Genomic DNA, 25,751 nt, shown 5'->3' with positions numbered 1-25,751 from the left:
TGAAGACTGGGCTTGTTATGGTGTTTCTGGATCAGACAAGATTATCTGGCTACACATTTCATGGTGTAGAAGTTACCAGAAGCCAGGGAGGATATTAGGAGTGCACTGCATATAGAAAAATTGAGACTTCCATTCCAAGAATGACATCTCAAATCCATGCCCCTTGCAGACCAAGGATTGATTCATATGTGCATAAAAGCGCCAAGGCATTTTTATAAACGTAGGTGAGAGTCACATGCATAACACTTGGAAGGCCTCTAGAACTATGCTGTTCAATATAGTAGCCACTAGGCTCATGTGCCTATTTAATTTAAAATTAATTTAACTTGCATTGAAAATTAAGTTCCTTAGTAGCTGTAACCATATTTCAATAGCATGTGTAGCTGGAGGCTCCCCCATCAGCGTGCACACCTGCAGAGCGTCTGCAGCCTGCGGGGGCTGCTGCTGCCTGACGCTGCTCTAGACCCTCCCTGGGAAAGTGGGGAAGCCGGGCTCCATTCTAACTTGGCAAATCAATACAGTCTAACTCTACCCATCCCATCCGCTGCTCAGGCCGAGGGGAATTTTAGTGGATGATCTATTTCTGATTTAATGGATATATAATTATTGAATCCCATCCATGAATAAAGCAGTGTAAAAGATTCAGCAGCAAGACAAGGCACTCTTCCTATTTTTAGTCATATAGAAAAAAATGAAAAAAGACTTGGGCAATTTTGTTGGAAAGCTGGTGCCTGGTCTAAGTCTGGTGTTGCTTTCTACTCTGTGACTGTTAAAGTCATTTATCTACTTCTATAAAAATTATGTAGTTAGTGTCTACTTTATCAGGCTCAAGTAAGATAACATAAATTTCTTGCCTATGGGCACAAAATGCTTAAAGAGAAGTGTGTATGTGTTGCCCCCAAAGCTTCATCATATATTTTTACCCAAGAAAAAAACTCTGGCATCAGTCCAAACCCCATCAGGAAGTTACTCTTTTGACTGGATGATGTACAACCTGACTAGACAGAAGGCAGGAGATACAGCTGAAGGAAGAGAAGGAGGTGATCAGTCAGTAAGGTAACCCCTCCTCCCTTTGACTTGACGGGGCTCAGGGCGAAGTGACCTGAGGGAACCGCTGCTGCTGTGGGATTGGAAGACCTGGGTGCTGTGGGTCCTGGTCCTGGGCCCTGAGTCCTGGGAAAGCATCATTGCTCTAAGCAGCAGTTCTCCAACTTTGGGGCATCACAATTACTTGGGGGGGGGGCTGGGAAAACAGGGGTTTCTGGGATATTTTACTGGTGTTTCTGACTTAGGTAGTTGGGATACGCCCAGACAATCTGCATTTTCTAAGGAGTTCCTAGGTGATGTTCATCCTAGGGCAGTTCTGAGGAGTCCCCTTCAGATGCTTGAAGAGAAGCCCTACAGGCTGAGGCCATGGCTTTCTTTCCTGGAACATTGACGTTTGGCAGAGGTGCTGGGCTGGGCAGGTGTGTTAGCTCCAGAATGAAGTCAACATTGAGGATAGCATCGTGAACTTAATGCACCAGCTCTCATTCAAAAGATTATTTCTAATCCTTTTTATAAAAATGAAAAATATGAGGCAGAAACAGAAAAAAATATCACCAAATTGTTAGCTTAATTAATTAATTATTATAGAAATATAAATATGTACATCTCTTAATCTCTGTGTGCCTAGTCTCAAAATTTTAATTTTTTCAATCTAACGATTCTTTTTAAAGCCAGTGAGTTTTTGTTCCTTGAACACATATTTGAGCTGGCAAACTATTCCAAGGACAATATCTTATTGCTCTGGTATTTTTGTGGAAGAGATTCTTTGGAAACAAGTCCTTAGCAAAACAAATGATAAGGATTTGTTTATAAAGTCTGGGTTTTTATCAAACATGTATGTTGATTAGAAAAATAAATTCAAGACATAAGCAACTGATGGTGTAGAATATAAGTATGGTAATCATAGTCTGAGACACTGAAAAGGGGTCCCAGGGAAGGGACCACCATGGGATGAGGAGCATTCAAGCTGGATTCCTGGAGAAAGATGAGCTCCTTGTTTATATCAACTCCTGTTTCTGGTTCCTTGGGGTTGTTTTTATGTCACCATTTTCATTGTATGATGGATGCAATAATCCTGACCTCATCTTTATAATGCCAGTCCCACAATGTCTTCAGTGAAAACCACTTTCTACATGAATTGAATGACTCGATGGAGTAGATCCTCTCAAACAACTACAGGTTAGACAAAGCAAGGGAACTCACTCTGCACCATGCTATTCAAATACAGCCTATTTGCTCCTGGCTCCACACTATTGAAAATACAGGAGTAAACTGCCAATCAGTAGACAAATATATGTCATTAATTATCCTGCCCTTAATTCCATTACTACGTTTTTGGGTTACAGTGATTTAAGTTAGATGCAGTGAACTGGAGAATAAGATCTTGCCTCTGCAAAGTATTAGGGATATCAATGGTGAGTCACTGAGCAAGCATTTTAAAGAGAGCCCCTTAGGAAAAAATGTCAGTGTGGCCTGTCAAGGGAAGTGATTAGCTATCAGGAAAAAAAAAAGTAAGGCTTGAATTGTGCAGACCTATCTATAACTTTTGTTATGCCAAATGGTGATGTTTAGAATTTTTAAACATTATCTTACTAGTGGGCAAAAGGATCTGTATGTTTCCCTTTTCCTCTCTTAACATCATTTTGCTTTGCAAGTACTCTGGCTGAATAGAAAGGGTTATCACATTGGATTTGTCTTCTTTTGAGGCAGGAACCCAAGACTCATGTTCAATCTCAGATTTCTATTCTGCATCTCTTTCACACATAGCTCATGTATCTCTCTCACTGCTCCATAGCCGTCTTAGTAAGAGAAGAGACCCAGGTGTTATTTAAATATCCAGGTAAAGAACCATTTTGTCCGTAAACATATTAGGCCACAGTATGATTTTAGGGACACTGGGGAGGCAGAAGTGCCCATATCTGTCTTTCTCCCTTGATGCCTGAACACCCAAACTTTGTTGTTAAAACACTGATAGTGCTAGTAGAAACACCAGCATTACCTGACATGGGTGGCTATTATTCCAACAGCATTTTTACTCAGCTGAAGATCCAGGTCAATGTGAATGAAGATATTTGTTCATGTGGAGTAGAGAGAATTAAGGTCAAAGCCAAGTCTTACCGATAATTAGCTGAGTACCCTTAGCCCAGTGACTTGGCCTCTCTGAGTCTGCTTCCTCATCGTTACGAATGTGAATAACACCAACTACCTTAGAATACTAACATGATAAAGGTGGAGTTTACATTTCCAGTTTCTAGCACGGTTCCTTATTCATAACCCCTTAGCCATTTTTGTGTTTTTTTTGTAAACAATAATATAAACAAGGCCACTTTAAAATGGAGCCGGAGCTGCCATGCCAGAGAAACTGCCTTGCACATCTTATGTCCAGAACCTTTGGGATGTCAAAACAGGCCAAAATAGCCTTTGGACTGCACGTAAAGTAACATTGTGCTCCCAATAACTGTTTCCAAAGATAATGAGAACGCAGATATTAGGACTACTGGACTGAAAATTAAAAACGTTGTTTAGAATTAGCATCACTATTTTATCTCATCTTCCCCAATAGAAAGGCCTTCCTTCTATTGGTGTAATGGTTCCCTCTTTCCCATAGAGACCCTTTGCCTTTGTCTCCTAACACAAGTGCTATTGGGGTTTCTGCCTGAATCAGTGCTTCACAAATACCTATTTTTGATCACAAATAAATGCTTTTGCCTCTCAATTTGAAAGAGCTTTTATGTTTAGGTTAACACTTCCATCCTCCCCTACCCCTGAGATCCTGAGTAAAAACACAGTGTTGGTAAGAATTGACAGAGCAGGACTCAGGGATGCTCTAGAACAGTGGGTCTCAAATTTGAATCAGCAAATGCAGGTGTTAAAGCTCAGCTTCTGATCCAGCAGATTTGAGGCAGAGGCCAAGCTCTGCATTCCTAACAAGCTCCCAGGTGATGCCCCGTTCCCACTCAGGGTCTGTGCTTCCAGGAGTAAGGGAACAGGACGGATGCACAAGGCAGTGAAGGAAAGCACAGGACCAGCGCCTGCCTTCCGGGGGCAGCTAGGGCAGGACAGCGTGAAGACAAGGTGCTGGCGAGCAGGAAAGGGCCCTCTGGACACCTGGCTGTCATTTACACAGATTAGAGCCTATCCATGCCACGTCTGGCGCAATCGATCCAGACGGGAGACGTGCACTATTTTTGCAGGCGGGTGCTGGAGTGCTGCCTGTGAAGCTGGATTCCCAGGATGGCCGCCTAGCTATCTGGAGCAAGTCCCTAGACATCTGATATCATGCTAATTGTGCGAACCCTGATTCCTGCACTGTCCCAATCCACTCTTCACGGAGGGACGAATAATGACAGGCTGAAAAGCAACTCCCAAAGACCTTCACGTGTCCTTGGCTATCTGCAACCAGTGCTGCCCTAGGGAGGAAAAGGTGTGCATGGATCTTTGCCAAAGGGAGGCGTGAGTTTTAAGCCTCTTCATTAGCCCATGAGCACAGGAAGCTGAAAATGCTTTGACACAAGAAATCAAATTCTCCATGGCAACCCAATTGTCATGCTAGAAACACATAATCTCAATTTACACAGGCAGCATCTCAAAAATATATTGAGTGTGGAAGACGAATTAGCATTTCAATGAACAAAAGGTAAACATAAGTGTTTGCAAAACTATATTTGAGGGGGTTGGGAAATAAAAGTACAAACCTCTTCTCTCACGGGGCCAGAGATGACTGCTCCTATTTGCTTTTAATCATCTAAAGTAACTTAAAGCCTTCCTCTCACTTTCAGCAGGTCTAACCCGCAGCTCCACGGCTTCCTGCTGGCAGAAAGTGCTTCTTGCAGCCAGCTGGCTTTGAGGCCCAGATCAAAAGCTTTCTTGCCACAAAACAAATCACATTTGACAAAGTCAGATCCCTGCTAAGCCACAACTATACAGATGGACCTGGCAAGCTATGTGAATGGTGATCTGCCATCCAGTTTAATCTATTTTGTATTTTCAAAAAAAAATAATTAGTTTTCTTTGTTGCTTTTCATTTCTTTGTGTGCGGATGAGATGGGGGTGGAAGGGTATGGAAGTGAGAGAACACAGATTCCACTGGCAGATCCCTCCTGTGGATGAGAGCCGTGTGGAGGCTATGATAGTGGCTTCACCCTCCAACATCCTCCTCGGTGGGGGGTGGCCCAGACCCTGCGCACCACAGCCCTGCCTCAGCTCATGGGCTGCTGCCCGGGTGCATTCCTCTCAGAAAGATGAGTTTGTCGCTGAGAGCTCATTAGACTTGCTTTAGTCAGACTCTGAGGGTTCCCATCATCACACCTTTCCTATGTTCTTCTTTTCAACTCTTGATTGATCCCTACTTCTGACAGGACACACTTACCAGCTGTGCACATTTCTTCCTGGGAGTAGGTCAAAGGATGTGAGTACTTGAGCTCTGAGCACACACTTTTGATGTATGTCAAAGGCCTGCCCGGTTTTTGAAAGTTTGCATTACACCACTTTGATTTTACAAAAGAGCTACATTAGTACCTGTTTATGCCAATGGAAATCAATTCAAGGAGGATTTTGCTTCACAGCATTCATTAATGGTAATTGTTTCTTTACGCCATTTTTGGCTTATGGAAGATTTCACAGTAACATTCTGCTTTCGGATGGCGGGGAAACCTATCTATGATCCCAGGGGATTCAGCAGCTAATTTTAAAAGGTGCAGGAAGTTCATCTTTGTGAAACCGTTCAGCAGTGATGAGCTGCAAGGATGCCAGCAAGCACACTCCACTCAATCAAGAGGACTTGGTTTTATGGAGGCCAAGGGTTTTACAATTTGAATTCATCTTGGGTAGAATGCCAAGGCATTCCTTAAAAAGCCCGCAGAGGCTGGGTGGCAGATAGAAGCAGGAATTCATAAATTACAGTGATAAGTGAATGGATGGAGTGAGTGAAAGAAAACTATCCGAAACTTGGAAATCAAGAGAGTGCAGTGTGAACATTCAATGTCATCCTGGGGCAATTTTTAACAAGTTCACTCAATGATTATTTAAGTCTCCGTGAGAATGTATTTGTCATTTGGTTATGCTTCTCACTGGTTGATTATACATTAGAAATTGTGAAGTTACATGTTAACTTAGGTTTGTTCACTAGAAAGGACATAATCCCCAAATTTTATTACCTTGTAAGACATTAACAAGCTTTGGATCTACCTAGAATTATTCTAATATCCATCGTTTTTCTCTCTGTGCAATGGCACTTTTTGCCTATGACATAGAGATAACAATGACATCTGCATGGGGGTAGTTGTGAGGTGGAGTTGATATACCTGGAGGTTTTAGAACAGTGAGGGCTTGTCATAGTGCTAAGTAATATCAGTCAATAGTCAATGGCACCCATGCAATAGCAACAGGACTCTTCAGCCTGGGGTATGGTGAGGAAGAAAACTTTATTCAGTGCACAAGCTCAACTGTGATAAGCTTGCAGCAGAATAGCATGGTTGTGAGATGGCTCAAGAGTGCTACAGCTCACTTATGACACAGCATAGCATGGCTATGGAACAGCGCACTGTGACGAGGCCTCAGGCAGGATGCTCTTCAGTGAGGCTCCTGTCCCATTAGACATCTCGGCTCCTCTTCACTCCATAATACAGCTTTGATGTTTCAACTCAGCTGGGGAAACACAGCCCTCATTGTAATGGGAAAGTGCACTTCTGGAGCTACAGGGATTTGACTTATAAAGAGAAAAGTCCCTGCCCCAACCCCTGATTGGTCTGACCTCATGCAAATAAGGACTCTAAATCCCCCCACTTTGATTGGTCCCAAAAGGACTGCCCTGATTGGTCAGAGTGGGGCCACTCTGTTTGGTCAATGAAGATGTCATCCTGGGGCAATTTTTAACAAGTTCACTCAACTTGTTAAATGGCAGTATAGCAGTATAACTTCAATTGATGGGGAAAGTCTCACTTCTGTTGGTTGAAACAGGATTCCAGGAACTCTTTTATAAGGGTTAGCTCAGACAGCAGGGACACTGTGCAGGCAGACTGTGCAGTGCTGGTTTCTGACTGAAGTGCTGCTTGTGGGAAAGGCTGCTGTTTGGCAATGGCTGTTTGTAAATTGGAGCCCAGTTGGACATAAGGAGCCCTTCTTGGTAGAAATATTTTTTCTCTACGTCAACAGTGTATTTTTGTTCTGATATTTAGTTGAATGCTGATGGACATACACTGATAACAGAAAAATTATAAACTGCTAGGCACACAATCCAACCGTTCAGGGAGAAGCGACACCTGATAATGACCATGCAGAGCAGGATTTCTTTAGCATCTGACTGTGAACTTGCAGTTTAAAACACTATATGGAGAATTCAAATTAAAAACAGGATGCTCTCTTAAATCTCCCTGTATACCTGCCAAGGAGCCCCAACTGGGAGCACAAGAACCCGCAACCCAGATATGTGCCCTTGACCAGAAATCAAACCCATGACCCTGTGTGTGCTTGCACTCTAACCACTGAGCCCACTGGCCACGGCATGAGAGTATCCTAGATTTCAAACCATGTGTAATAGTTTACTCTTTGAGGTATGTTTAATGTCTTTCATCTTTAAAATAAAAAAGGAAGTTTTAAAGGAAGGAATGTAGAAAAGGATTATTCATTTGACAGGACTATAATTACTTCTCAGCCATTTTAGTGGAGACAGAACATGTCTATTTTTAGGAAAAAAATGAATAATTGCTCTACATTGATATTTTCAATAAGAATAAAAGTTATATTTTTCTTAAATTTCTGAATTTTATATTTAGAAAACCCATAGACCAAATCTGTTCTTAATAACATTTACATAATTATTTTATTATATTATAAACTGTGTATGTACATATTCTATATATGTATTATGTGTGTATATGTACACATATATCACTATATACATTTATATATGCCTATATTTGTATAGTTATGTGTGTACATATTCTATTATATATGAATGTATATGAATATCCAGCCCTGTATGTATGCACATCTTTCTATATATAATTCTGACTCTATACATATCTAGCCACATGTATATGTATTCAACTTGCTCTATATAACTTACCATATGTGTATGTTTATATATACATGCACATAATTTATATTGTATATATAACAAAATACTAATACTATTACTAAGTTAGCTATTAATTAATTGCATAGTAATTTGCATTATACATGTAAATGATTTTTAAAATTTTATTTTTTCAATTACAGTTTACATCAATATTATTCTGTATTAGTTTCAGGTGTACAGCATAGTGGTCAGACTATCATATACTTTAAAGTGTTCCCCCTAATATTTCAGGTACCTACCTAGCGCCAGGCATTGATATTATGATTTCATTGACTACATTCCTTATGTTTTACCTTATACCTCTGTGTCCATTTTGTAACCACTAATCTGTACTTCCTAATCCCTTCACCTAGCACCCAGCCTCCCTCCACTCTGGCCAACATCAGTCTGTTCTTAGCATCTATGAGTCAGCTTCTATTATGTTTGCTTGTTTGTCTTTAGAATCCACATATAAGTGAAATCATACGGTATTTGCCATTTTTTTCCTGACTTATTTCACTTAGCATAATACCCTCTAGCTCCATCCACCCTGTTGCAAATGGTAAAATGTCATTCCTTTTTATGGCTAATACATCACTGTATACATATACCACCACTTTTTTTAACCACTTGTCTATTGATGGCACTTGGATTTCTTCCATATTTTAGCTATTGCAAATAACACTGCAATAAACATAAGGTGCACATATCCCTTCAAATTAGTGTTTTGGGTCTCTTCATATATATATCTAGAAGTGAAATCACTGGGCTACAGTCAGTTTCATTTTTTTATTTTTTGAGGACCTTCCATAAGATCTCCTTGTGGTTTTAGTTTGCATTCTCAGATGATTAGTGATGTTGAGCAGCTTCTCATACATTTACTGGCCAGCTGCCTGTCTCTTTGGATAAGTAACTTTCAGTTCCTCAGTCCTATGCCCATTTTTTAATTGTGTGTGTGTGTGTGTGTGTGTATGTGTGTGTGTGTGTGTGTTGAGTTGCATGAGTTTTTTATAAATTTTAAGTAACAACTCCTTATTGAATGTATTATTGGTGAATATTTTGTTCCATCCAGTAGGTTATCTTTCGGTTTTGTTGATGGTTTCCTTTGTTGTGCAAAAACTTTTTAGGTTGATGTTTATCCCATTTGTTTATTTTTTATTTGTTTCCCTTGTCAGAGGAAATATATTAGAAAAAAATATTGCTAAGAGAAAAATATGAGAGATTTTACTGCCTATGGTTTTTTTTTAAGAAATTTTATGATTTTTGAGTCTTAAATCTAAGTCTGTAATCCATTTTGAGTTTATTCTTGTGTTCTTGTTGTAAGAAGGTGGTCTAGTTTTATTTTTTTTGCATGTGTCTGTCCAATTTTCTCCACACCATTTATTAAATATATTATCTTTACCCCATTGTATGTTCTTGTCTCCTTTGTCATGTACAGGGTTGGGCAAAAGTAGATTTACAGTTATAATACAAATAAATAATATAATGATTGATAAATAATAACACAAGAATAAACTGTGTTTTGTGTAGTCACAACTGTAAAACTACTGTTGCCCACCCATGTGTTAATTGACCATGTAGGCACATGTTTATTTCTGGGCTCTCTATTCTGTTCCACTGATTTCTGTGTCTGTTTTTATGCCAGTACTATGCTGTTTTGATTACTGTGGCTTTATAATATAGTTTGTTATCAGGTAGCATGATATCGCCACCTTTGTTCTTTTTTCTCAAGATTGCTGTGGCTCTTCTGGGTCTTTTGTGATCTCGTGTAAATGTTTGGGTTACGTGTTCCAGTTCTGTATAAAAGCCATTGGTACATGTAAATACTTTATGAACAGGGTTCATGCCTATTTTTACTAAGTATGGGTCAGTGTTCTAGCACAGTGTCTGACACATAGCAAGTGCTCCATAAATATTAATAGAAGGATCTGTTATTCATAAATTCATTTGATCTAGTGGTTTGAAAACCTTGTATTTTGAAATCATCTGAAAAGCTTGTATTCATTTACTTTATCTATATCTGTGTTTGGGTTCCATTCCAGACAATTATTTTAGAACTAGAGGCCCAATGCACGAAATTTATGCAAGAGTAGGCCTTCCTTCCCCTGGCTGCTGGCACCAGCTTCCCTCTGGCACCCAGGACCCGGGCTTCCCTCAGCCCCAGCTTCATCCAGAAGGTTGTCTACGGCTTCCCTCACAGCCCCAGCTTCATCCAGAAGGTTGCCTGGAAGGAATTCTGGTCTAAGGTCTAATTAGCATATTACACTTTTATTATTACTAGAGGTCCGGTGCACAACATTCATGCACTGGGGAGGGGGATAGTCCCTCAGCCTGGCCTGTGCCCTCTCGCTGTCCGAGACCCCTTGGGGGATATCTGACTGCTAGCTTAGGCCTGCTCACGGGCCTAAGCTGGCAGTCAGACATCCCCCGAGGGTCCTTAGTGCTGCCATGGAGGCAAGAGAGGCTCCTGCCACTGTTGCTGCACTCGCCAGCCATGAGCCTGGCTTCTGGCTGAGCGGCGCTCCCCCTGTGGGAGCACACTGACCACCAGGGGGCAACTCCTGCATTGAGCATCTGCCCCCTGGTGGTGAGTGCATGTCATAGCGACTGGTCATTCCATTGTTTGGTCTATTTGCATATTAGCCTTTTATTATATAGGATAGAGAGCTGGGAGATGGAAACAGGCACTGCTACTAGTAAAGCTTTCCAAGTGACTCAAATGCACAATGCTTGGATGAGAACTAGCTATCTAGTATCTCCTTGAGCTGTGCTTAACTCCTGCTGAATAGAAGGAAGGCTGTCACCCCTGAGGGCTATGCTAGATGTGAGTTGTAGGCCAATGCATTTCAGATCCATGACTGAGTCTCTTGCATGGTCTTCCTAATTTAAACTCTAGTCTCTTGCATGGTCTTCCTAATTTAAACTCACTGTGCTGACCTGGGCTCAGGCACCCCGATTCTCCTGTGATTAGGACCATTGTAATAAGTTGGATCAGAGACATTTGTGCCCTCAATATCTATCATGTGATCAGACTAACAGCTTCCCCAGAACCTGCAGAGGAACTACAAGGTGGTAATAACTTTGTAACACTACACATTTGCCAGACAAATTCTCGCTCTGGATGCCCTGCTGGAGACCACATTAAAATCTGCCCACCTGGGCCCTGGCCAATTAGCTCAGTTGGTTAGAGTGTCATCCAGTATACCAAGGTTGTTGGTTTGATCCCCAGTCAGGGTTCAGACAAGAATCAACCAATGAATGCATAAATAAGTAGACCAAAAGTCAATCTCTCTCTCTTTCTCTCTCTCTCTCTCTCTCTCTCTCTCTCTCTCTCCTCTCTCTCTCTCTCTCTTTCAAGTCAATCAATAAATAAAACATTTTTTAAAACTCTGCTGATTGGTAGCTTTTCCTGAAATGACAAGTGGAGCTCCCTGGCTCCAGAGCAACTCTACCCTACAATGAGAAAGGTCTTTTTACACATGCAAGTCTGGTCTCATTCTATACATAATGCTGCAAGGCAGACAATACTGGTGCAATGCACCAATAGATGCCCATGCTTGGGAGCAAGTGAGTGATGAGTAGACACTTACAGAGCTTGTAAGTAAATGCCATAGCCAGCATTTGACCTCTGCCTGGTAGTTTCAAGGACCCTTTACTTTTTTTAACCTATGTGGTTGGAAGGGGCAAAGCCTTTTAATTAGATGACTAAGATTTGAATCCAAGCATTTCCCTTTCTTATCTCTGATTTTAAGTTTATGAAAATTCTCTAAGTCTCAAGAACCCTACTTGAAGGTAAAAGGTAAGCTTACCTTATTTTATCTTTGTGAAAACTACATACCTTCATACAGGTGAATGTCTTCTAAAGGTTTTGGCACAGAGTATTCAGCAAAGAGAGTGTTAGTAGAAGATTATTGTTAATATTTTCCCACTGTATATATAATTGGCCATTGTTTATTTTTTCTTTAAAATAATATTTTTAAACTCCTTTTTTAACAAAGACACAGAACTTGCTAACTTCTGAATTATTGATCCCATTAAATACAGAACCTAAGAAATGTGGTACAGAATAAACAACAAATATAGAAACAAAAAGAGCAAATTAATTTTATGATTAATAATATTAAAATTATAAGTTAAAATGTTAACAATTTAAATCATTCTACACTTTACAAAAGCAATATCAGTAATGTAATAACCAGTTAAAATTTATTCCAGATTGCAAAGCTCAACATTGAAAAACTTACTAATGTGATTGGTCTCACTTATCAATGGAAAAATATAGCTAAGAATTATTAGTATGAGCTCTAATTGATCTGTGCACCTATTGAAATTGCATACAAAATTATGTTTCTCAATTTGAAAAAGAGTTTATAACATTCCTTAGATATACAAATATCAGATATTAAGTATTTAAAAATTTAAAATTAACTATAAAACTATATATTTATGTAAAAATAAAAGCCAACATCAAAATCTGATTTACAATATGTACATTTAGATATCTAATATCATACTTTTAAAAGAAATTTAACATAAAAAGCTAGTTAGGAGGCATCTGTTCTTATTTCTATCAGACATTGTAAAGATACTCACCCAACTTTTATTGTATGTATCTCTAGCTGGTAGGGTTATATATTTTATTTTGTATTTTCTTACTTCTACTCAATAGCATGTTATATTTTTAAACATTAACAACATTTATTCAATTGTAAAAATTAAACTTATCATAGGAAAATCTTAGATTTCATGCATACTTATAAAAATGCTATAATAATATATTTTTGTAGCTGTTTGTGTAACATATATGAAACACTAAAAATAAAGCAAATGTTTTTTTGTTTTTTGTTTGGTGCATTTCTTTTTTTTTAATATTTTCTCAAAAGCCTCTCATGATAATCAAGGAGGAATAATGAGGGTTGGGGGAACAAGAATCAGAATAATATGAATATTCATTTTGTGCCAGGAGACATATTTCATCCCACTGAAACCCCTCTTTCGATCCTCCTTCTGAGCACTGTTCTCATGCATGCTCTCTGTGCCTGGAGGTGCACTTTCTTCCATTTACCCATGGCTGTGTTGTAGAAGCAGTCACTCTACTCACCAACTCTTCGGTTGAGCTGAGCCGGGCTGTGAGTCCCAGTGAGGTCTGAGGAACTGGAAAAGGCCATTGGAGAAAGCAGGGACGCTAGCGGGTCATCACAGTTGTCTGAAACAACAGGAGAAAGAGGGCACATTCTATCAGGGAGAGACAGGCCATCAAGCAAGGAATCATGCATTACCCACCATCATTGATTAACACCTGCTCTGAATGAGGCCAGCACTGCTTATTTCCATGTGCCATTTCATCTCCTCTTCACAACAACCTTGAAAAACATGTGTTTCCTTCACAGTTGGAGCAACTAAAGTTCAGAGATGTTAAAGATATTTTGTCCAAGGTCACTGTTGTAATGTACCCTGCGAATCACACAAGGATGCCTCAAGAAGTTGAATTAAGGAGTCACATTTATTGCAAATCCGGGACTATGAGGGGGCATTTCGCTCTCTCAAATCTCGTAGTGATAAGATGGCCGCAACACCAGATTTATATAGGCAAAAATCACAAAGGTATCGATTACATCTTTGGGTTTGGAATGAGGAACCTGGTTTGCACAAACCAGTTATGGAAGCAGAATTGAGAATGTTAGTTAAATTATAGTTTTGGGTCTCTGGATCACTGAATCAACGGAAACACATTGCCTAGAGCCATGGGTCTTGGGACCACTGAGTTGACAGAAACACATTATCTGGAGCCACTGAGGCAATTTAGGACAATTGTGCAGTCCTGGTTCCCAGGTACAGAAGAATGTGCTTTCTAAAACCAGTGAGATCACAAACAATGGGATAGCATACATAAGTTCAGAAAATCAAAGTAACTTTTCTATTGTTAAACAAAGCAAATAAGCACAGAAGCCAAACATCAGGGTTAAAGTTAAACTATAGTTTCTTCCTGAGATGATTGCTACCATACTTCATCACAACACAAGAAAATAGTGTGGCCAGAATTCTCACCCATATTTGTCTAATTGTAAAACCCAATTATCTATCCATTCCTGAGTCAACTGTTTCAGTAAAGCCTCAAGTTATAGCTATTGAGCTTATTCTGTAAGAAGGAAGAGTTTTAAAAGGGAAAGCATTGTTGAACTACTCTCTCATATTCAGGCCACGGGGACCCTTGTAATAGTTGTATCTAGAAGGACAGAATAATTGAGAATTTCTCATTAGCCTTTGTGTGAAAGTCTTTGGAAAATGAGTTTCTAGTTTTAATTGCACAAAGTAATAGAGAACAGTCCTGATCTTGCACAATCTTTAATGTGATATTCACTTCAGTAGTCACCGGTCCAGCCTTCCCTAAATATGGTAGGTATGCTTTCTAAAGTGTCTGATGCAGCCACAATGTGGAACACAGTGGGACAGAGGCGTGTTCTCAATAACGGCAACATAGATATGTTATCCCAGATTGTCTCTCATGCCCTGACCACCCAGTCTCGTGTAGAGTATGCTGCTCTTCGCATGGCATGTTGGTCATCTAAAAGGTGTGTAGTATCTTATTCATCTGTGTGTATCCTCCAAGAGGTGACATGCTCTTTGCGAACCTTAACAAAGTATCTGGAACATATTAGGCTTTTCATAAAGTCTTGTTTAAGGAATGGAATGGTGAGGGAAGGAGGAAAGGAAGGAAAGAAGGCATTCACATATCAGTACAAACACTCTTTTCCTGTTTTATTTTTTTTCCATTTTGTTTACTATTGCTCTTGTAGGCCATTGCAAAATGACTTCATAAAATCTAGACAGACTTCAGACAAAACAAATTGCGAATGTGTTATTCAGTTTAAAGGTAAATTCCATGGCATTAATGGCTTTCATCAAAAGTCAATTTGACATTTTTTAAAGAAAATGTATATAGAATTCTGAGGCTGATTATTTATCCAGAAAATTCTGAGGGAGCAGCATTTCATCAAATCGCAGGAACATTAATGAGAAACACAAGGGTTATTTTTTCTGTTTGTGAAATGTGTTTAAAAATCAACTGGCAAAGCATATTTTGAGTTTTCCCCAACACAAATGTTTGAAAAACATTTTGAGTTATTGGACCAACCCAGAACAGAGCCAGAACCTCACCAAAGGGGAATAACAGAAACCAAAGCCAGAGCCCCTCAGCAGACAGGGTCATGCCAAAGAGAAAGATGAGCTCCGGCCACTCCTCTCGGCAAAGATGCAGGTGAGAGAAGGTGCATACCCACCTCCAAGACACTTGTTTGGAAGTGCAAACCGTTTACACTATTCATTGGGAAACAACTTAAACATAACGCAGACCTTGTACTTGTGTACGCCTGCTTTATCGTCAGAGAACAGCAGGTGAGTGCGGAAATGGACCCGGAGTGGACGGAGCCCCACAGGACAGTTCCACACACACGTGCACGGGCGCATGCAGCAGACACCACGGAGGATCCCAGTTAGTGCGCAGCGGGCGCTGAGCCTCACCCATCCACATGCCAGTCACAGTCATCCTCCGCTTTCAAATAGCACTGCTTCCACAGCTCCCAATAACTCATAGCCCTGCACAACAGTCTCACAAGCAAACCGAAGATCTTTCGCAGGTAAAAGACAATATTTATTATAGCATTTTTGTGTTTCTTAACCATATCATTTGCATAAAACTGTGCTACCATTTTTATTAGGTTCTTGTGGTCTTTTTATGTGTCACCGATGGCATTTGTTAGTATCATGTCCCTTACCCTATTTTCCCCTAAGTAGAACTAGAAGTGACCTAATCATTTCAATGTAATTCAGTCCAATAAGTATTTATAAGATCCTACTTTATGCTTGACCTTGGTTAGGAATTGGGAATAGATTTGAGCACAATTAAATGTCATAGCTCAAGAAGTTCAGAGACTATTATGAAATATAACGATGTAAAGAAGTAAATGAACTGATGGGAAAGTTTAGGAATTTCACCAAAATCACCCCCAAGCCAGTGAAATGGGCACTCCCTATCCAGCCGCCCAGATCTGTCTCTCCCCCAGCCCTGCGCGGTCCCTCCTTCACAAGGCACTGCCAGGGGCAGAGAGAAGCCCCCGAAGCTGCTGGCCCGGACACCAGCTGCCATTGCCCACTGCCCTTCCTTATTCTGAACTGTGCTTACCTGCGTCTAAGTGTGTGGTACAAATGTTTCTACTTTGGAAGTTAGTGAAGCCATGGAAACAATCTGTGCTCACAGGAGGGCCCAGAGACATCCCAGGACTCCTGCCTTCTGGACCCTGTGCAGTGGAGCAGTGGCTGCTGGAGACCATGGCCAAAGTTTTGCTCTCTTATTTCTAGACAATAAGAGGGGGAAGATTTCAAATCGGAAGAGAGAAAGACCTCCCTGCCCCCAGCCAATAGGTAGTTCCCTCTGTCACCTCCATGTCACAGAAGCAAACGTGGTGTCACCTACATTGTGAATAGACCAGTCCTCTAATTAAATTAAATTGTCCAGTCACTAGGAGTTAGTAAGGTATCCATATAACCATTCTAAATCCAAAAGTGTACATTCTTTTTAGACACCTGTGTTATTCTTAAAGCAGAAGAAAACTGATGTAGCATAAATGAGAGCAATGATTAGTTTTTTGTTTGTTTGTTTTTGCTGTTTTTAACTCATGATTTGGGACAGTGTGGGGTAGTGGAAAGTCTCAGGAGGGCTGGCCTAGGAGATGACCCTTCTGACTGGGCTCTGCTGTTGCCTCGGTGGCTCCAGGTACTGAACTCAATGCACTAAGTGTTATCTCCATTGTTGTCTTGCAGGGGATCATCTCTGCCAGATGCAGCCATAGAATCATTTTAAGATGGAATAAAAATAGATGGGAAACCCCTTTAAGAAAAAAGTACAGAATGGAATGGAAGCGGCATATGAATCAACTTTAATATCTGCTCCAATTGAAAGCAACCATTTCAACAAATTTATTTCTGGGATCTTGTTTCTATGTCACAAACCCTGCCCAAGAATTAGTGTCACCAATAGCTCTTTGGCACTAACGGTTTACAATCCGCCAGATGAGAAGGAGAACATGAAATGGGGGGAAATAAAGGGGTGAAGACACACACAGGGAGTGAGGACAACATTGCCTAGGGCATTTCTCCCCGCTCTGTGATTGGCAGCCTAGCATGGGGCCCTCCTCCCCACTCTGTGATTGGCAGTCTTACCAGCCTGGGCCAACATCACACCAAACACATGGCTGGGAAGGAGAGAATCAAAGCCCCATCTGCTCCACCTGCAGGTTTTAAATAGTCAGTTCCATGTTGCCATTAAATTTTAGGCTGCACTCATATATCAGTCAATTCCTCTAAAAGTGTGTGTGTATTTACATGAGGGAAGAGGAAAGGGTAAAGAAATTTGGTTAGGGAGAGAGATGTTTGAAGTTTAGGAGAAAAATACTGAGGGACTAAAACTCAGGGTTCCAATTGAATACTTAACCTGAGACAAACCATAATTATTTTCCCAAAGACCATTTTTCCAAAAATGTCTCACACTTCATGAATGCAGAATGCAGTATCATAGAAGAATGTTTTCAAAATATGCTCTTAAAAAGTCCCTTCAATAAATCCTAAAAAATGTATTGCAAAAATCAGATGACATTACAAGCCTATTTAAGGAATGCTAACCCAATTCATATATAATATATTATTCTCCACTTTTTCAACAAATAATTTAACTCCCATCTTTACTGCTGTCCTTGATAACATAAAGGCCACCTCCTACCTTACCACACCCCCAGGCAGATAAAGATCCATGCCTTTAGGTGTGATGGAAGCACCTCATCTATTTCCATTCAGCTGCTGTTGGACAAGCCCAGTCCTATTTGGAAACGACTTAGCCTTGTGTTTATAGACTAAGGAGAATATCACTAGGTCATACTAGGCTTACAATGGTGCTCACAGGGTAAGGTATCCAAATGTGAAATTACAGTGTCCTATACCTGAAACTAATATAATATTGTACATCAACTGTTCATTAATGAATAATAATTTTTAAAATGCCAGGAGGAGCCTCCAAAATTGTGGAATTTAAGCCCTTCACTTTACAAATGAGAATCCCAAGTTTCAGGGAGATGGCAGGCCTACCCAGGATTACTCTGTTGATTAGTGGACTAGACTGGATCAAAATCCAGGTTTCCTCACTGCAGGTGGTGACCACAAGGTCAGAGCTACCTACCACCTGTGCATAAGCCTGGTAAAAATTAGTCATGCTATTCTTCACAAGATTTGTTTTAATGGTTTGACTACTTTTTTTTCTGCCAAAGGAAAGATATAGTTTTATTTTGGGCAGAACAAAAAAAAAATAATCTATAGTTTCCAAAAGAATTTGAAATTCTTCTCTATTTTTTTTTTTTTGCTTTCCTTATCTCCTCTTTTAACTCTCTCTGACCCACCAAAAACCCAACTGCCTGAACAAATAAAAAATAAAATAAAGGAAGGAAGGAAGAAAAGAAGAGAAAAAAAAAGTAACATTATTTTCTTATTAATATTTATATGGATAATCAAATCAAACATGCATTGTCTTCATTACCACAGTAGATTATATGTATTCTAGAGGCCCAGTACACAAAATTTGTGCACTGTGGGGTGTCCCTCAGCCCAGCCTGCACCCTCTATAATCTGGGACCCCTTGGGGGATGTCCAACTGCCAGTTTAAGCCCTATCCCACAGGCAGTCGGACATCCTTGTCACAATCTGGGACTGCTGGCTCCTAACCACTCTCCTGCCTGCCTGCCTGATTGCCCCTAACCACTTCTGCCTGTCAGCCTGATCACCCCCTAACCACTCCCCTGCCAGCCTGATCAATGCATAACTGCTCCCCTGCTGGCCCAATTGCCCCTAACTGCCCTCCCCTGCCAGCCTGGTAACCCCCAACTTCCCTCCCCTGCTGCCCTGGTCCCCCCAACTTCACTCCCCTGCAGGCCCTGTCACCCTAAACTACCCTCCCCTGCAGACCTGGTCCCCCCAACTGCCCTGCCCTGTCTGCCATCTTGTGGCAGCCATCTTTGACCACATGAGGGTGGCCATCTTGTGTGAGGGTGTGACAGGCAATTTGCATATTACCTCTTTATTATATAGGATGGGGATTTGGAGCCTAAAAGACTAACTTGTAATTTATAAGAGAGATAAAATTACTCTTAACATTTGCGCATAATGGCCTACTTTTTAAAAAAAGACATAAAGCATGCATTTTGTGTAGTGCCGACAATGGTGCTTAGATGTGACTGCTCATGCTTTTATTCTCATTTATTTATTTTTACTCTTGTTACTTATAATTTCACTTAACAAACTACAAAAACAAACACTTTAATGTGACTCTTGAATCTGACCCTCTTCATATTTTGCACCATGAAATCCTACAAGATAAATTATATTCTAATGAGCAGACTAAGAAATATGGCTCTCTCAATGAGTCATGAAAAGGAGGTTAAAACTCTGTCCAAAAATCATCTCCAACTCAAGGCAGTGCCAGGCTTTGGATCACATGGCTGTGGCTCTTTGCTGTGGAAGATGTAATTAAATTCAAAGATGCAGATGCTGAGTTCAAGAAGCCTAGCATCTACTGTGGGTTGAAGATAACCCATATATCTTTAAGAAGCACCTTATGTTTATGAACAATTGTGTGTAAAAAACCTGTGGCATGGGGTCCTTCTCCCTTCATCTGTATTTCAGATTCGTCATGGCAGGGGTTATTGCTCATTTGTTCAAGCAACAAACTTTACTGAGCACTTTATGAGTGCCAGGAGCTCTGTCAGGCTTTAAAATAATAACAGCAATTCTGGCTAATTCCTTAAACCTGATAGAAATGGACACACCCTCCCTCAGAGCCCAGTGCCTGTGACAAGGTGGTCCTGCCTGGGGATTAACAAGAGGCTCTGAGATTTTTTCCAGGCTTTTTAAACAATCCCATATAAGGTTTTAGGGAGGATTTGGTGTTGGACCTGACCTGCGCTTCTAAGTGGCTTGCCAGGAAGACATTATAATTGCACCTAGTAAGTATAGTGCCAGCAGTGGCACATCACCCCCTCTCGTTCCCCAGCCATCACTGCCATGGGGGAGGCCATCATGTGTATTGTTTGGAGGAGGAACCCACAAGTCCCTGTTTCCATTCCATACTCTAGACTGGGCTTTGAACAAAGTCCCTGTAGCTATTGGTACAGTGTCTGTCTGAAAAATCTGCTTCAAGTCCCTAAAATTATGGCAGCGATGCATCAGAGACAGGCCAGGGCCAGTCTCCCATTGATCTATCATTGTGAGTTTAGTCCTTCCTTTCTTGTATTTTCAAGAACAACCGTACACAGATTTGCCACAGTTAGCTCAAAGTCAACGGTTCTCAAATATGCTTTCCTAAATTGCTTTTCTCTCAAATTATTCCTCCCCACCCCCATCCTGCCTCTGGTGATATCTACACTAATAAAAGAGAAACATACAAATTGGCGTCCCTCCGCTATGCCCACCAGCCAATCAGAGTGACATGCAAATTAACCCAACAAAGTTGGCGGTTAATTTGCATACACAGGCACAGAGCGAAGACTGAAGACAGCATAGAAGGAAGCCAAGCGCTGCAGAAGGGAGTGAAGTGGCAGAGAAGGGAGCAAAGCTGAGGCAGTGGAGATGGGAGCGGAGCTGAGGTAGTGGACATGGGAGGGAGCGAGGCAGCAGAGACAGGAGGGAGCGAAGCGGGGGCCACGGGATTAACAAGAGGCTCTGATATTTTTTCCAGGCTTTTAAAACAATCCTATATAAGGTTTTAGGGAGGATTTGCTGGTGGGCTTCGCTCCCTTCTCTGCTTCGCTCCAGCCTCAGGAAGCCCTATTCTTACAGGAATAGGCCCGAGGAAGCCCTTTTCTTGCAGGAATCTTCATGCAATGGGCCTCTAGTATATATATATACAATTCTCAGGCTAGGAATATTGCATTCAAGTTAACTGGTTTGTTTTATTTATTTATTTTTCTACTGAAATCTAATTGATCAATGACAATCTCATTTAAGGAATGTTTCTTAAACTTCTAATATGTGAGATATACAATGTATTAATTATTTGGGCAATATAAATCATCACATTGACTAAGGATATTTTTTTCCATTGTTGCTAGTACCTGGGACTATGTGTATGTTCAATAAATCTTTGTTTAGAGTTAAAGGATAAAAGACACAAGTCCTATCATTGTGTTGTTTAGAACTATCTCTCAGATTCAAACTTACTTTTTTTTTCACCTTCACTACTTTATCTTAATTCAGGCTTTCCAAATGTCATATTCTGTCTTCAGTTTACCACTGAGCTCTACTCTCATTAAACCATCCTTTTTAGAATCCTGATTTCAATATGTTTTGTTCACCAACACTTACTAGGGATACCAGTTTTAAATTAGGCTTCCAGAGGTGGCATCATGAAGACAAAAGAAAAAAGAGGGACTTCCTAGCATATACCACATGCAAGCTGAGCATAAGGCCAGGTGTCGTTGGTAGGATAGCAGGCTGGCCAGTCAGAAAGAGGTCCACCAAGCACAGGTCAGAAGTAAGGGGCCTGTTGTCAGGATCAACTTTAATCAGAGCTCGGAGCATGCCCCTCACAAATACCACTCAGCCAGAGTCTGAACACAAATATGCTAAAGTTATTAAACCATTAGGATTATGAATGTTCCTTCATAGCTTAACTGGATTAGCTAGGAGACAAGACCTTTTTCATGGTAGAAAAGACAAAATTCAATAAATTAAAATAATTTGAAATTTCTGGAATATGAGAAGCTGAAAGTGGTGACTAAGTTACTTCGGAGGGTTTTAGAAGAAACTGGTAGGGAAAAAAAAAGCAAATGTTTAAAAAATGAATTTTTTCCTATTTTAAAATTGTCCTAAATTTAACATTTCTCTTATACACCCTTGTGCCCTTCTTTCTATCCTCATTCATCAGCACCATTAAAAAACACAGTGCTAAATAGTTTCAGAATTTATTTGGTTTTTAAGCAAAACCAAATAAATGAAATAATGGGATGAATAGAATGTTAAGATTTAGAAAATAGGAAATAAGATACAAAGCTTTTAAAAGTTAAAAGTAGAGATGGTTTTTTATACTTTAAAAAGCACATCTACACTAATAAAGAGAAACGGCTCTGCTGTTGCCTCGGTGGCTCCAGGTACTGAACTCAATGCACTAAGTGTTATCTCCATTGTTGTCTTGCAGGGGATCATCTCTGCCAGATGCAGCCATAGAATCATTTTAAGATGGAATAAAAATAGATGGGAAACCCCTTTAAGAAAAAAGTACAGAATGGAATGGAAGTGGCATATGAATCACCTTTAATATCTGCTCCAATTGAAAGCAACCATTTCAACAAATTTATTTCTGGGATTTTGTTTCTATATCACAAAGCCTGCCCAAGAATTAGTGTCACCAATAGCTCTTTGGCACTAACGGTTTACAATCCACCAGATGAGAAGGAGAACATGAAATGGGGGGAAAATAAAGGGGCGAAGACACACACAGGGAGTGAGGACAACATTGCCTAGGGCATTTCTCCCCGCTCTGTGATTGGCAGCCTAGCATGGGGCCCTCCTCCCCACTCTGTGATTGGCAGTCTTACCAGCCTGGGCCAACATCACACCAAACACATGGCTGGGAAGGAGAGAATCAAAGCCCCATCTGCTCCACCTGCAGGTTTTAAATAGTCAGTTCCATGTTGCCATTAAATTTTAGGCTGCACTCATATCTCAGCCTCTGACAGTGTGTTTGCACAATGCTAAATTCATCAGTCAATTCCTCTAAAAGTGTGTGTGTATTTACATGAGGGAAGAGGAAAGGGTAAAGAAATTTGGTTAGGGAGAGAGATGTTTGAAGTTTAGGAGAAAAATACTGAGGGACTAAAACTCAGGGTTCCAATTGAATACATAACCTGAGACAGACCATAATTATTTTCCCAAAGACCATTTTTCCAAAAATGTCTCATACTTCATGAATACAGAATGCAGTGTCATAGAAGAATGTTTTCAAAATATGCTCTTAAAAAGTCCCTTCAATAAATCCTAAAAAATGTATTGCAAAAATCAGATGACATTACAAGCCTATTTAAGGAATGCTAACCCAATTCATATATAATATATTATTCTCCACTTTTTCAACAAATAATTTAACTCCCATCTTTACTGCTGTCCTTGATAACATAAAGGCCACCTCCTACCTTACCACACCCCCAGGCAGATAAAGATCCATGCCTTTAGGTGTGATGGAAGCACCTCATCTATTTCCATTCAGCTGCTGTTGGACAAGCCCAGTCCTATTTGGAAACGACTTAGCCTTGTGTTTATAGACTAAGGAGAATATCACTAGGTCATACTAGGCTTACAATGGTGCTCACAGGGTAAGGTATCCAAATGTGAAATTACAGTGTCCTATACCTGAAACTAATATAATATTGTACATCAACTGTTCATTAATGAATAATAATTTTTAAAATGCCAGGAGGAGCCTCCAAAATTGTGGAATTTAAGCCCTTCACTTTACAAATGAGAATCCCAAGTTTCAGGGAGATGGCAGGCCTACCCAGGATTACTCTGTTGATTAGTGGACTAGACTGGATCAAAATCCAGGTTTCCTCACTGCAGGTGGTGACCACAAGGTCAGAGCTACCTACCACCTGTGCATAAGCCTGGTAAAAATTAGTCATGCTATTCTTCACAAGATTTGTTTTAATGGTTTGACTACTTTTTTTTCTGCCAAAGGAAAGATATAGTTTTATTTTGGGCAGAACAAAAAAAAAATAATCTATAGTTTCCAAAAGAATTTGAAATTCTTCTCTATTTTTTTTTTTTTGCTTTCCTTATCTCCTCTTTTAACTCTCTCTGACCCACCAAAAACCCAACTGCCTGAACAAATAAAAAATAAAATAAAGGAAGGAAGGAAGAAAAGAAGAGAAAAAAAAAGTAACATTATTTTCTTATTAATATTTATATGGATAATCAAATCAAACATGCATTGTCTTCATTACCACAGTAGATTATATGTATTCTAGAGGCCCAGTACACAAAATTTGTGCACTGTGGGGTGTCCCTCAGCCCAGCCTGCACCCTCTATAATCTGGGACCCCTTGGGGGATGTCCAACTGCCAGTTTAAGCCCTATCCCACAGGCAGTCGGACATCCTTGTCACAATCTGGGACTGCTGGCTCCTAACCACTCTCCTGCCTGCCTGCCTGATTGCCCCTAACCACTTCTGCCTGTCAGCCTGATCACCCCCTAACCACTCCCCTGCCAGCCTGATCAATGCATAACTGCTCCCCTGCTGGCCCAATTGCCCCTAACTGCCCTCCCCTGCCAGCCTGGTAACCCCCAACTTCCCTCCCCTGCTGCCCTGGGTCCCCTCCAACTGCCCTCTCCTGCAGGCCTGATTGCCCCCAACTACCCTCCCTTTCAGGCCTGGTCCCTCCCAACTGCCCTCCCATGCCGGCCATCTTGTGTCCACATGGGGGCAGCCATCTTTGACCACATGGGGGCGGCCATCTTATGTTGGAGTGATGGTCAATTTGCATATCACCTCTTTATTATATAGGATAAATCTAAAAATTCAGTTTCTTAGTTGCACCAGTCACATTTACAGTGCTCAGTAGCCACATGGCTACCACATGGGACAGTGAAGTTCGGCATTTGCTAAACCGCTCCTCATTTGGAATGTATCTTCAGTAAACCCCATTTATGATTTGTCAACATATGTTGACAGCATAAAGTTCTAAACTAGTAAAATATCTGTATCATTCAAATCATACAAGTTGTTCAAATCAATCTTACCAAACAATTATTGAAAAAAATGATTGAAACTCTTTTCCACACAATTTTGACTATACTGTACACTACAATTTTCTGAGATTTTTCTTTAAATTCATTGGGCATTATTTAGATAAAATATGTTGAATCAAATTCAAATGTAATAGTTTATTATCACTAACAAGGAAAAAGCTCAAATCAAAAGAAGCACTGATTCAAGTGAGCTATTAAGGTCATTTTATTATGTTCTAGAAAATAATTCAAGCATGTGCACACCACCATTCTGTGCTGGCCCTCATTAAAAGAGGCTAGGAACTATTTGGGTTGAATTTGATTGTGAAGAAATAAAATCTGTAGAATAGGAAAGCATACTCAACTAGAATGCTGGTCCAAACAAAGGAAGACAGCAGCCTGTTATTTCATTTTTAAAATAATAACAAGCATTTCAAAAGGATTTCATTTTTTAGTGATTCCTTAAACATAGTTAAGGTCACTTCTCTGGGCAGGAGCGTGACTGGTAATAATTGAAACATATCTCTCTTTTGTTAGAATGTTTTTGTGAATATTTTTCATAGTTGATGAGCAATTTGATTCATTTTGTTTGAAGAGCATCATCTTCACCAGAGAACAAAAACCGCTTATGTTGGGAAATTAAATAACTTTTCAAAAAAAAGTAATTATATTCTATTAAAAATTGGAAGAAATGATTGTGACTCCACTGAGAAATTAAAAAGCCTTCAATCTGTCATCATATGTCCTTTGCTCTCCCAGGATATACCTATTTTTTCAATGCCAATTTAGGCTGTAAAATTTTATGTTTTAGTTGCTTAGAAAATATATA

The 25,751-nt window shown here is 40.2% G+C and overlaps 1 protein-coding gene across 1 annotated transcript in view; it reads right to left on the bottom strand.

Moving 5' to 3' along the window:
• The window catches only part of CNTNAP5 (contactin associated protein-like 5), a 921,850-nt gene that overhangs the window by 698,140 nt on the left and 197,959 nt on the right, over positions 1 to 25,751 (bottom strand). The window contains exon 2 of the mRNA XM_014548314.1: positions 13,206 to 13,310. Coding sequence (XP_014403800.1) covers positions 13,206 to 13,310 — 105 coding nt within the window. The remainder of the gene's footprint in view (positions 1 to 13,205; positions 13,311 to 25,751) is intronic.

This window comes from Myotis brandtii, unplaced genomic scaffold (assembly GCF_000412655.1).
Source record: "Myotis brandtii unplaced genomic scaffold, ASM41265v1 scaffold501, whole genome shotgun sequence".
In the NCBI taxonomy this organism is placed as follows: domain Eukaryota; kingdom Metazoa; phylum Chordata; class Mammalia; order Chiroptera; family Vespertilionidae; genus Myotis; species Myotis brandtii.
The sequence above is the reverse complement of the archived record's forward strand: the minus strand, read 5'-3'. Positions and strand labels throughout refer to the sequence as shown.